The 13,832-nt window shown below is 49.8% G+C and overlaps 1 protein-coding gene across 1 annotated transcript in view; it reads left to right on the top strand.

Moving 5' to 3' along the window:
• Positions 1–2,821: 2,821 nt before the first annotated feature.
• The window catches only part of TWIST2 (twist family bHLH transcription factor 2), a 27,104-nt gene continuing 16,093 nt past the window's right edge, over positions 2,822–13,832 (top strand). The window contains exon 1 of the mRNA XM_064433414.1: positions 2,822–3,643. Within this exon, the coding sequence (XP_064289484.1) occupies positions 3,132–3,614 (483 nt within the window). The 5' untranslated portion in view covers positions 2,822–3,131 and the 3' untranslated portion in view covers positions 3,615–3,643. The remainder of the gene's footprint in view (positions 3,644–13,832) is intronic.

Here is a 13,832-nt window from a genome sequence, read left to right as displayed (position 1 = left end):
TAAAAGGCTTTGCACATTTAGAGGTTATGCACAGCAGCAATTCCCTTAGGGAGAAATCCTGCCTCGATCCTGCAAACACTCCTTCGGTCTCGTTTGCTGAAGCGAGGCAGGTTTTTATTTAATTTATTTACTTAATATTAGCAGTTTAACCCAGAGGAGCACGGGGCTGCTCTGCTGCTGCCGCCGTGCAGCTGGAGAGGCACATCCCAGAGTGCCAGGAGCAGCAGCCACTCGGCTGGACCAGGATCACGCCACGTGGCCACAGCTTCTTCCCAGCACGGCTCCAGTTAAATGCCCAGGAGCTGTGGCCGTGCTTGTATGGGATTATCCCAAACACCCTGTGCCAGCTGGGAACTGGGCATGTTGAGATCCATCCACACAGTCCAGCCCCAGAACCCCTCTGTCACTTGTAGGCTCAAATCGCCCATGGAAACATCTCACATCCTGGGAGACCAAGCCCTGCTTTTGGTGGTCATGGCAGGGCCATAAAAAGCTGGAAAATAAATGTTGCCAGGGCAGGGGGAGAGTAGAGGCACAACCAGCAGCTCCACTCACCCTCCTCACCAGCTGGGTTAATCTTCCCTTGCTCCTGGTGCTCTCAAACACAGGCCAAAACATCCCTGCTCCCTCCCCGAGCAGCTTTTTGTGGGCACCTGCAGCTCTTTGGGACAGGGCACCCCAGGAGCTCAGCCCTGCATCCCCCCATCCGCCCGTGCTCCATGAATCCCTGCATCCCCCCATCCTCCCGTGCTCCATGAATCCCTGCATCCCCCCTGCCCTCCTGTGCTCCATGAATCCCTGCATCCCCCCATCCTCCCATGCTCCATGAATCCCTGCATCCCCCCTGCCCTCCTGTACTCCATGAATCCCTGCATCCCCCCTGCCCTCCTGTACTCCATGAATCCCTGCATCCCCCCATCCTCCTGTACTCCATGAATCCCTGCATCCCCCCTGCCCTCCTGTGCTCCATGAATCCCTGCATCCCCCCTGCCCTCCTGTGCTCTATGAATCCCTGCATCCCCCCATCCTCCCATGCTCCATGAATCCCTGCATCCCCCCATCCGCCCGTGCTCCATGAATCCCTGCATCCCCCCTGCCCTCCTATGCTCCATGAATCCCTGCAAACCCACAGCGCTTGCCCCCAAAATGTGGTGCTATGAGCCAGGAACCTGTTTGCTGGGAAAAACCAGGAATGGTGTCCCTCCATGCTTCGGTGATGGCTTCCCTCAGTGCTTGGAAAGGATCCCAGGCACTCAGGAGGCTCCTAAATAACCCCAGCACAACCCAAATGCCCCTCACAAGGGGCGGCATCCGCTTTGAGGTCCATGGTAGGCACCATCCCAGCCCACTTGCACTCTGGAACTCCAGGTTTTGGAGCCCTGGGGTCCAGCCCCAAACCCTTCTGGAAGCGGCATTTGGGGTGCGAGTGGGAACAGCACCCGCCCTGCCCGGCCCACCGGGCTCTTAAATCGGATTAAAAATCTATTTGCAGAATGGCCTCGCTTTCCGACTTCTGTGCTGCACCTGAAAACCTTTCCTTTGGAAAGCAAACACAGGCTCTCCCCGGGGGCTGCCTGGGGAAGGCTTTCCACTATAAACATTACCTACCAGCAGTGCAGCCAGCCCCAGGCAAGCCAAAAATTCCTTCTCCTACCAAGAAACACTTTCCAATCAAACCAGACATTATTTTTTCCCTTAATGAGTGTTGATACCAACTGGAAAACTTTGCAAAGAAATCCACTCTAAACTAATTCTTCTGATACAACATCAACATTTTACGAGTTTCTTTTGTCTTATTTCTTTTTATTATTATTATTGTTCTATTTTATTTCCCTGCTCCGTATTTGAAAACATGATCTTTGCCGCTCAGGAATGCATCTGTTCCTGCAATTTGGGCTGTGACTAAAGTCAGAGGTCCAAATCTGATTTTTCTCTGCCTTAGCTCCACAGAAGCAAGCAGAGTTTTCCCACATTTCCCCCCACGACGTGATGGAGTCGAAAAAGGAGACTTGTTGTCTTCTGTTGGATAGATCAGAAATCCTGCTATCACAGTTTTTGTGTGCTGGGATACCACAAATTCAGCAGCAGGATATTCTGGAGGAGAAAAAAATGTCCTCCTACCTACCTTGGCTGCTGATTCCCTAAAATGTACTGTTTAGCATTTAATGGAAGGGGGGGAAGTTGGGAGCAAATGGCAATGCATAGGCAGTGTTCCTTCTCCAGGGTCCTCTCCATGGGTTTTTCCATGAACTACTAGCTGCTTTCCAGCAGCTTGCCACATTTTGGGTTTTCCAGCAGGAGTGTTTCCCATGCCCCCCACAAGTAGGTGTTTAGCCCCTCTGTCCCCAAATCTGCACCATTCTCATGGTTTAGCATGCCCCAGGGAGGTTCGGCCGCTCCGAGGTCACCCTGTGGGACGGGGAGGCAGGTCCCCACCCCATCCCTGCAGGACAAGGGGTTTGCAGGACCCCCCAGCACCAGGGTCTGGAAAATAGGGCCTCGTTCCATAGAAACAGGGCACGCTCTCCTGCGTGGGGGGCTCGCTGCTTCTGCACCCCAGTGTGGGCACGGGATCTCTGCAGCCTGGCCACGGAGCTGGGAGTGGGACCCCAAAAACCCCGGGGTGGGTGCAGGGGGTTATCCTGGAGGGGTGCTGCAAATCCAGCATCCTCAGGGCGGGGGGGCGTTCGCCAGCTATCTTTGATTCGAGGTGCATTCCCAAGATTTTAGTTAAGTGTAACATAAAACTGTGAAAGTTTAGCGGGGGAAAAGCCTTCCTCCCACCGACCTGGCTGGCCAATCAGGAGGGAGCCCCGCACCTCCCTCACTTCTGACAACTATTTAGCAACTGAGCTCAGCTAAAGTTTCCAAAAAGTTAGAATAACTTCCTCTCTCCAAGACCTCAATTTTTTTACACAACCTCGGTCCTTGAAATAAGAGCCCTTCAAGCAACCTGGAAAACGTTTGGTCAGCAAAAAAAAAAAAAAAAAGGAAAAAAAAAGAAAAAAAGAGTCCTTCTGTTTTTCCAAAGGATCTGTCTCAGGAATTTAAGGCACATTTAAGACACACACACACTCACATAACATAAGGAGGGGGGGAAAGACTCTTCCCCTCCCCTTCTTGCAGAAAGCATGGAAGAAAGCTCCAGTTCTCCTGTTTCCCCTGTGGATAGCTTGGGGACCAGTGAAGAGGAGCTGGAGAGGCAGCCAAAGAGATTTGGCAGGAAGAGAAGATACAGTAAGAAGTCCAGCGAAGATGGCAGCCCCAACCCAGGGAAGAGGGGGAAAAAGTCCAGTCCCAGCTCCCAATCTTACGAAGAACTGCAGAGCCAGAGGATCCTGGCCAACGTCAGAGAGAGGCAGAGGACTCAGTCGCTCAATGAAGCTTTTGCCGCCCTGAGGAAAATCATCCCCACGCTGCCCTCTGACAAACTGAGTAAAATCCAGACGCTCAAGCTGGCGGCGCGGTACATAGACTTCCTCTACCAGGTGCTACAGAGCGACGAGATGGACAGTAAGATGACGAGCTGCAGTTACGTGGCTCACGAGAGGCTCAGTTATGCCTTCTCCGTGTGGAGGATGGAGGGAGCGTGGTCCATGTCGGCTTCCCACTAGCCGCCGCCCGGGCCGGGCCAGCCCAAGGGGTAGGTACCCGTTTCTCTTCTGGATGATGCTCTGGGTCTGTTTCCCTCCCTTTGCCCTTTGTGGAATGCTGGGGGTGTTGATGGGTTTGGGGTCGCCGACCTGGAGGGCAGCGTAGGCACATCCAGTTTCTCCCGCTCCCCCCGCACCGGAGGAAATTCAAATAAATAGAGCTTCCAGGAAGGCAAAAATGAGATATCTCCAAAATTTTGGGCCGTGGGGGAGGGAATTAATAATCAGTATGCTTTTGCTCTGTGGGAATGGGGAGTAAGAGGGGGCTGGTGTTGAGAGCTGGGTGATGAGGGACAGAGGGGAAGCCGTCACCGTGTGACATTTGCCAGAAAGCGCTGCTTCGCAGAAGGGCTTGGAGAGGAAAAGGTGATGGCCACAACAGGCTGACAAGGGGATCCAAAACAGCTGCTGCCCCGCTCTGTGGGTGTCTGCACCCCAAAAACCCCAGTGCTGAGCCCCGTGGTGGTCACATCCCCTCCCAGCTGGGGGGCCAGGGGTCGGCAGGACCCACGCGGGGCTTGGTGACGGGTTCGCCCCAGGTTGTGTTTCTCTTAAAAGAAACAAGCAGCAGATGTCGGCTGCAGTCCCGGGCTGTGCCCCTTCCCCCTCACACAGCAAAAAGCAAACAGACATAGGAGAAACTCTGCTAAATTTTTGGGTCTGTCCAGTTTCCCTTCCCCAAAGTGACAGTAAAGCAGTGGCTGGCATTAGGCGCAGTTTCTTATTTACTCTCCTCACCAAACCCTTCCTCGTCACTTTCCATTAGCAGAAAACTACTTCCTCTTCAGCTGCCTTTGTAATATTCGGGGAGGGAGGAATAAACAGTCAGAAAGGAGGGAAAAAAAGCCTTTTAATAACACCCTCATCTCCAACTAATTAAGCAGAGCAGCTCTGTGTAGTGTCAGCCGGAGTATGGGTCTGGCTGGGCGCTGTCTGGGGCTCCCTACATAAAACAGAGCCCACAAACCCATTTCACCAAGCAAACACTCTGAAGGCACATTTTTCTCTGCCACCCTTATGATGTAAAAATGAAATAATTTCATCATGTGCAGAGTTGAAGAGGAAAGTTTATCGCAGCCCATTGGCCGGGCTTGTTTAAAGAGGCAAATCTATCTTTGTTCAGTCAGCAATGAACAGCCCCTTTGAATAAATAATATACAGAACCAAGCAAAAACTTGATGCAACTGCAGTGCCTCAGTTCAAAAAGGTAAAAAAATGTGAAACCAGGACTTATGAGTGGCGTAAAACTGACTTAAAACCATTTTAGATGTAAATGTTTTGCTTGCATGCTGAAATGGTTTGGAATTTGCAATTTGGTGCTGGAATTAAGCTCTTCTAGTGATTCCCCAAAATATGAAAAAAAGTCTCAAAATTGGTTATTCTGCCCATCGCATGAGCTGCCTGTTGTTTAGCTTTATTTAAATAGGTAACACTGTTGTGGGGTTTATGGCCATCGCTGGCGTTCTTGTATTTTGCACGTCGTGGCCCGATTTCAACTGCAAAAATCCAAAACTGAGTGGGTTTTTCAAAAGCGAATCCCTCCGTTTATACAACAGAGACCCTTTTCCCATGTTAATATGGCTAAAAAACTGCAGCAAACAGATTAAATTTAAAAAAAACCCCACACAAAAACCCAGGCTTCTTGTCAAAACCAGATGTAAAATGTCCCGAACACATATTTCTTCAGCAGTTTAGATTGGCTGAATAGGAAAGTGCTGGGCTGGAACAATGCATTGATTCTGTTGTTTCCCAAATGATGTGTTGCCATTAGCCAAGGATGGTTGGAAATCTGTTATCTAATACACAACCCTCCTAGCACATGGGGCAAAACCTGCCTTTTTTAAGCCATGTTTTACATCCCACATTGATTAAATTATTATTAACATTGCTCTGATGAGGCAGACTTTATAGGTAGGTGCTCAGATTGTCCCTATCCCCCAAAAAATGTGTGGATATAATGGAAAAATCACGATGCCGAACCAAACCCTGGCACGTTTTGGTTTGATTTGGAATAAATCGGAATTCGGCTGCTTTGCCGTAACCCAACCTCCAGCCCAGTGTTCCGAGGATGGCTCTTGCAGAAGAAGATCCCAAACTTTCCCCCTTTCCCTGTGCCTGTGCTGTGCAGGAACACGCGTGTGGTTGGACTGTTGAAAAGGTTGTTGACAAATGGCCTGGTGCGGTGCGGTGTCAAATTCTATCGTTTATGGCGACAGAAATTACAGCTGCCAGAAAATAAAAAATAAAACTACAACGAGGTCCTCAAGAAACCCTTGAAAACAGGCAAGTTTAGTTGGGTGGTGGGACTTTTTATGGGTTAGAGGGTAGCAGCCTGTGCTGCCCCAATGGACAAAAAAATCCATAAGAAATTGCTCTGTGGGTTTGGGATCAGCGCCTGCCTTTCCTAGGGACTAAGAATTCCAAACGTGGGGTGAGCACTGCTCAGGCTGGGCTGCCATCCTCCCTTTTCCTGAGCTTTTCGGGAGAGACGAGCAAGGAAAGGTTTTCTCCTTGGAGGGAGGCTCATTCCCCTCTGGCTGCAAGCAAAACAAAAATCAGAGGAGCTGTTTGATTAGAAAATCACAGCCTTGGGATCTGGGAAAATGCCACCTGGCCCCTGCAAACGTCAGCAGGTCACTGCTGCTCGCTCCCCTGGCCACGAGAGCTTTTCCTGTTCTGCTCCACGGAATTCCAGACAACTGACTCCAGGAGTTGCAGGAGAAACAGGCGCAGATTTTGCACCTCTAGGACGGCAGTGGGATGTTTCAGCCGAGCCTTCATTCCACCCAAAATCTCCCCATCCTCACCGCCAGCACCTGCGCCCTTCCCCTCGCAGCCACCTTTCCCTTTTGCTTTCAAAATGTTCCACGGGCTCTAAACTGAAAAGAACAAATCCAAATCAGGAAAAAAAGTATGTTTCCTGATACTTCTTTTAGTAGGGGAAAAACCTGTCCAGCCGGGATGGCAGGACCAGCAGCGCAGCAACACAACCCTGAGCCCCGCACCAGTGAGACCAGTCTGCTGCTCCTTCCCACTCACTGGGGACGAGCCCTTTGCCTCCCCTGGGCTGGCACTGGGGCCGGGAGCTGCTTTTCCCACCTTTTCCGTGCTGGACAAGCCGCGTTTAACGAGTGTGTTCAATCTAGAGCCCTCATCCCATCGCCCCTTCAGATTTGCAGGGCTGTTTCCAGTATAAAACACCAGCATCCTATTTCATTTTCTCCTTAAAGGAGCAAACAGATGTTATCTCTGCTGGCCCTGGGAACAAAACCTAATTCTATAGTGTCTGAGAGCAGCACAGTTAACTGGGGGTGTAGTGACACTGGAACGAAGCCCTTTTTTGTCCCAAAAGCCCCATTTTTTTTATACGCATCCTTCAAAAATGTAAATAAGTTTCCTTGACAGGAAGGATTGTAAAGTTTGGTATTTACATTAATAGCCTTGTAGCGGCGGGGAGGGGTGGGGGTTTCATCTCAGTGCATTTAAAAAGCCCAGCAAAATGCATTTTGGATCCTCTGTTTACGTTCGTGTCTTTCCTTGGGAAAGGATAAATCTGTTACCCAGCAGACACCAAGCACGCTGCAGTCAGCCAAAAACCGCTCAGGCTCAGGGATCTTTGAAAAAGAGGGTGCAAGGGAAATGCTTCGGAGAAGGAGACATGCGAAGAGACAAATCTGCCAGGGGCTAGACGCAAATAAATGAATTACCCATCAGAAAGAGCTGGAGACGCGCATGGTGGAGGGAAAATACTGGATCGGGTCCGAAGGAACGCTTAGAAAAGTGGTAAAAACATGTTATTACTTAATCTGCTGGAGGCAGAGCTGCGGTGAAACTCCTATCGGGAGAGATGTGCGTTGAAGGGTCATTAAGGGAACAATCGAGGCAGACATTTCGGCTAAGTAGACCTAATTTGTCTCCAAATTAGTCATCCTCACACCACTCAGCTCCGCAGAGCAGCCCTAATTTTCAAAGCATCCTCATTAAAACAAAGGGAGAGACCGAAACGCTTCTCCTGAGCAACCTCCCCTCTCATTCCTTCCTACAGCGCTTTTTGGGGGTATATTTCCTGCAGTTATAGGTAGCAGTGATAAATGAGCCCTGGAGATCACAGCGGGCTCTTACAGAGCTGGGAGAGATCCTGTAACCACCGCTGAGATCTCTTTTGGGGACATTTCATGTCACTCTTTCCCCCGGCAATATAATTATTTTTATAGCCGTAGCCCTCAGAATCATTTCCATGTGCTTCAGCACGACTTTGAAATCTCCGAGCCCAAACCCTCCACAATTTATGTCTTGCTGGAGAGCTACAGGAAGGGTTTGATGAGGCCACGAACGTGGAAAGGGACGGCACCAGAGCCCCGAAACACAGAGCGAGCTGGAAAAGCCGTCAGGGAATTACGGCGGGATGGGGAAAGCAGATCTTTCGGGGAGATTTTTCACCCCTCTTGCCAGGTTTTGCAGAAAATTGGGAAGGAGGAAGAAAAAGCAGATTGCTCCTTGCAAGCTGCTGATCCCACCAGACACCTCCGTGGCTGCTGGGAGCTCCTCATTCCCTTCTTCAGGCAAATTTGGAGGTGATGAAAACCAAGAAACCATTCAGCTGGATATTAGCAGACTCGTACTAATTAATGATCAGTTCTTAAGAATTAAAACAGTAGAAATATTTGCCAGGGATTTTTAAAACAGTAGAAAACAAAACAAAACAAAAAATAGGGGAAAAAAAAAAACCCAAACAAGAAAACACCAAAACAACACTTGGCATCCCGGCATTAATTAGATTTGTAGTTGTGGACGATGACCACTCAGCAACAACAACTAATCACACAAAAAGAGCAAATTAACTCAGCCATCCCATAAATCAAGGCAAGGCAGCCCTTGCCCTCAGAGCCATCCCTTTAACCGCTTCCACACCAGGCCCAGCCAGTCCCCCCAGCCCAGATGTCCTTGTCCTTCCCCTGCCAGTTGTGAAGCAAAGACGTGGGAATCAGGGCTCAGGGAGCTCTTCGGGATGTCCTTCTCCTCCTGCCTTACAGCGGGGGTTTTGGGATGTAAAACAGAGGATCCCTCTTGGAATTTTATTTGTGATCTGCCACCCAGAACCCAAGGTTATCAATGTTCAGCAGTAAGGAGGGTTTTAACTCGGAAATGGGGGAGGAAAAAAAAAAATCAGTCTTTCTCTGTCACATCAAGGGAAGCAGTGTCAGGAATTTGGAGACAGGTTCCTTTCAGGAGGAGGGTGCAAATGGGACAGGGAGGTTTGGTTACCACTACCATAAAAATGTGAAATAAGCAACAACAACTCCTAAGCACTGCTGTTAACAGAAGGCTCAAAGTGGCCCTTAGATCCCTGAATTCTCTGGATTTGTTCCCTGACTTCTCCGGGTGGCTCTCCCCGTGGCCTGAGCCTTTTGGGTGGAAAAGGGTTATTGATCTAATACTCCAAAACGAGCACAGGAAAGGCAGCATGGGTTCTTCATTCCCAAACCAGCGGCCAGGGGGTGTCTAGCACTGCCCAGGGGCTGGGATCCACCTGGATCCAACTTCTCTCTTTGTTATAATTACGTGATTTGGGATTTTAATTTTTTTTTTTTTACACCCCTGCTTCAGCAAGGGATGGGATTGAGGATTGAGGCAGATCCACTCTCCCTCAGATCGCAAAAGTGGTCAGACACCAAAACAGAAAATAATCCTTGTGCCCTGCACCCTGTGGTGAGCGGCAGTCCCTCCTTTCCTCCCACCTCCTCTCCACCTTTCAACCACAGCTTGGAAAACAGAAAAAGGAGGAGGTGGGGGTGAGAGAAGAGACAGATGTCTACGGGTTCAGCTTGAGATATATATTTACTGGAAGAGGTCCAGTAAGCCTGGCCTAGCTTTAATTGAATTCCTAATAAGATAGTTTTGCCTTGTTAGCTGCCACCCCCAAGAAGCATTTCCTTAAGAGTTATCAGACCTGCCAAACACATGCTTTAAAATGCATGAATTGGGTTTTGGGTGAGTTTAGCCACCAAAAATCCTCGTCATTTATCTGATTATGCCCTTGGTTTTAGCTGTTCAGGCCTCCTTTAAAAATCATATGTTTGTGCTTAAATGTAAATAAACCCAATTGCTCTGCTGAAATGGGGGAATCACGGCTGTGCTGAGCCTCCAATTAAAAATAATTCGTTAATCCAACTTGGAAAATCCAGTAGGGTGGGATGGAGTCAGGGAGAAGCTTTGATAGAAAAAACAGTATTTTGGGTGGCTGGGGGTGGGGGCGGGGGGTCCCTGAGGCATCCACACCCAGTGTCCCCAAAACCAAGCTCCTCAACAAAATTAACCCGCCAGACACACAAAAATTCACATTTCAGGCTGACCCTTATGGAAAATTTTATGCACATCATGATGTGATTTCTCTGTGTGAGAAATTCTGCTCCTTAGGCAGAACTCCCGTCTGGGAGGAGAAGTTCAGAAATGCGAGGAATAAAACAAATAAAATTGTGGACTCGGGAGGAAGGCGAACAGGGAGATGCTTCCCAGCATACAACCTGGCATTGGTAACTGGAGATAAACCACCTTGTTAAGGGAAGAAAGGAGTTTATAGTTTAATCCACCCACACAAAACCCACCTGAGCCCACCAGAAACACCAGTACCACCGCCCATGGATGCTGTCAGGACCATGCTTGCCCTGCAGCACAAAAATCCACTCTGAATATGGCAAGGACAGAGATGCAACGAAATTTATTAACAAACCATTAATCAAAGGGGTTTCAATGGGGAAAATAGGTTTTCAATTTATCCCAGCTGAGCACCTGCCTCCCTGTCCTTCTCAAGTATATCCCACCGGGATGCCCAGCACCACCTCCACCCCACAACCCCCCAAAATTTCTCCCACAGGCACTTTTATGCCAGTTCTTGTGAGTTTTTCTTCGCCCGAACACACAGGTGAGCTGACCCATCAGTGGGCTCCAGAGCATAGGATGGGTGGCAGGAATTGGTCTTCTGCATAAAAGCAGAGTATTTTCACCCATGGCAGTGCCTCAGGGAATACCAGGGAATCACCCTCATGGAAATTTCCCAGTGAGAAACCAGGGCATAAAATCACATAATAAAAACAGGCTGGATGAGATAAAACCATTTTTTTTTAAAAGTGCTCTGCACACAGCATATTAACTTGTACTTTTGCACATTGGATAAGATGGCTATTATGCACATTTTCATTTATTTTGCTTAATTATTTTGCCTGATAAGCCCAGAAAATTTCTGATAGCACCAAGCCCCTTTTGCTGCAGCGATTGCGAGTGCGACTCTCCAGGCGTGGCCCTGCGGTCCCCAAGGCTCCCTTCCAGCTCCGTGGGGGTTTGTGCACAGAACAACCCGACATTTTACAAGGGTTTTTTCATCCTGACCACGAAAGGGGCTGTTTAAGAGATCCCTGGGATTGCCAGCACTAAATAATCTATTTTATATCAGATGGGGCTGAAATGTTTGCTGTTGGAAGGGAGCTGGAGTGCGGCGGAGCGGCCGCGTTCTCGCCTCCATCATGGTGTGATGAGCTTGCGCTTGGGTTTTGGGGCTGAGAAGAGGTTCAGGCTTTTGAACTTTTTAAATCAGCTTGCACCTCATGAACAGGGGAGATCAGAGATCCCTTTCTGGGGATTCCCTTTGAAACTTTACAATCAAGCAACCTAATGATCAATATTTCTCGTTGCAATGCGCGCAAAGGAATAGCTCACCACTGCTTTCCTTGTTCGCTCCAGGGAAGTTGGTAGTGGAAAGCACCTCAAAAAGACCCTGTCACACCAAAACCACAATTCCAGGCACCCCCCAGGGCAATGCCATGTGCCCAGAAGGCTGAGGGTAGGGAATTGGGAGCTCCAAACACGCTGATTTTCAATAGGACCGAGTTAATCTGGAAGCTTTCCTCCTAAGCGCTGTTATTTTGTAAACCAGGCAATACTTTCACTCTCAACGAGTGGAAAAAGGTAAATATTTTAAAGTTGCCGAGGGATACAGACATGGCTTTGAAAATTGTAGCTATTCCTTAGCTGTGCATATTCGTGGAATTGTAAGATTTTTCGGGGTAATAATGTCGGAATCAATTTGTGGAGTCATATGGGTTTTCAGGATAATCACGTCAGAATCAGAGAAAACAACTCCTGGCCTTAAACGCAGCAGTCTGCAAATCTATTCCCCCTTTTTCATACTGGTTTATTGTTCTCACATGAGCATCACTGGCTCATTTTCTACTGCAATTTGCAAGGTTTTCATGCCCACTGCAATGCCCGAGGTACGTGTACAAGTCCCAAGGACATCGGCCCACTCACCCCTGCTCTTCTAGAAAATAAACCTCCTGTTTAGAGCGCATTCAGAGCTATTTCCTAATGCCATCATTTCACCAACTGTAAAATGTATTTTTGTCCCCCAAATGCTGTTTTTCCTTAATCTTTTGCTGAAATGCTACTGCACAGTTTCTCACGCAGCTACAGCCACATTTGTGTTGTTTGAAGATCCAAAAGCTCTTTCTGGAGAGGAAATCCATAGGCTCCCCCTCTGCCTTGAATTACTCATCCACTGCACTCTCAGGCTGCCTTGCAGCTTCTCTGCAGCTCAGGCACATCCTTAAAATTGCACACAGGGCTAAAATATTCCAAAACCAGGGGGATTGGGGTCGTTTCTGAAAGAGGGAGAGGAGGAGATGAAGGTTTATTGGAGCTGTCTCAGGGAGCACAGGCCAGGAATCAATGCCTAAAGCTTTTCAGGGGGAAAGCTGCTGGGACAATCTGGGACCTGGGTGTTTGGAGCTGCTGTACTAAGGTGCAAACAGGGACAATGAGGCACTTCCAGCCCTGCAGCCACGGCACAACCAGGGCAGAACTCAGGAGAGTTGTCGGCCTGGTGGTCAACTGTAAGCTTGCTTTTAGCCCCACTTCCAGCTTCTCCCAGGGGTACACGTGAGCTGGGAATGCCCAAGCCAGGAATGCCAAACCACCCCCAATCACAGCTCCAGCCCCGTGCTGGCATTGCTGGGACCCCAACCCTTCACGCTGGTCCCCTCCCCAGCCCCTTGGAGCAGGACAGAAGCCCTGGAATTTGGGCTCTCCCTCTCCCTGGCTGCCAACATCCCAGCATCACAGAGGGATGCAGGGACACCAGGCTTTATTCCAGCAGGTCCAGAAGGATGGGGCTGGGAGGCAGATGAGGCTGCTCCATTTCCATTCTCTTAGGAAACTTAAGAATTTTTATAAAAAAGCAAGCTAGGATTTGGCAGCGAGCGGAGGGTGGGGATGCCTGCCAAGGCCTGGACAGCTGTACCTTCTTCACTAGCAAGTTGTGTGATCAGCTAGGGCTGTGCTGAAAGCCAAGAGGAGTTACCAGAGCTGCCACATGGCATTTGGCTGATCCTCCCTCTGGGAGACACCTTAAAGAAACAAACCCACCCTTGACAGCTCCGCCAGCGCCGGCACAGCCAAACCAGGGGTCACCCCACAGGCCCGGGCGGTTGTTCTGGTGTTCCCCCCCCACGCCTTTCCCCAATTTCGGATCCAAGATGAGGGGACAGGGGAGGAGGAGACTTATCCGAGGCTGTTTTTCCACTTTTGCTTGCGTCCCAAAGCCCTGCCTGCCCCTCCCGAGCTCGGCCGGACCTTCCCGACAGCTTGAAATAACCCAGGAAATTGTGCAAAAGCTGCGGCGGGCCCGGCCCGCCCGGCGGGAGGGACACCCGGCCCGGCAGCCAGCACCGAAGGTGGGGCTGCACCCCACGTTCTGAACCTTTGCTCTGATGGGGTCTTTAAAATAGCAGGAGGGTCACAGCAGAGGGAGGAGGGAGGTGTGGTGGGTTGGAGGGGATTTTTGGAGCTCTGATGTGCCCGCAGAGCCCAGGCCGTGGCTGGCGGAGCCTCCCCTCCCGGCAGAGACGGGGACAAAAGGCTCTCAGATGTCTCCTCAAACAGAAAATGATCTCCCCTTTCCTTCGAGAGAAAAGCAAGAGATCTATCTCCAGGTGTTACCCCATCCCCTACATCTCCAAGCACTTCCCAGGCTTGGAGATTTCTCTTTAAGCTCATCACTGAAACAAGCTCCCGGCCTCCAAAGCCTCCCCTCGCACAGCCTGCCACGTGTATTCCCATTCCCCTCACAAAGCTCATTTTCCCTGCAAACATCTCCAAAAGCTCCTTCCAAGCACCCGTGCTCGCTCC

Source organism: Passer domesticus, chromosome 10 (genome assembly GCF_036417665.1).
Source record: "Passer domesticus isolate bPasDom1 chromosome 10, bPasDom1.hap1, whole genome shotgun sequence".
Classification (NCBI taxonomy): Eukaryota; Metazoa; Chordata; class Aves; order Passeriformes; family Passeridae; genus Passer; species Passer domesticus.
Note: the sequence above shows the minus strand (reverse complement) of the source record. Positions and strands in the feature narration are given on the sequence as shown.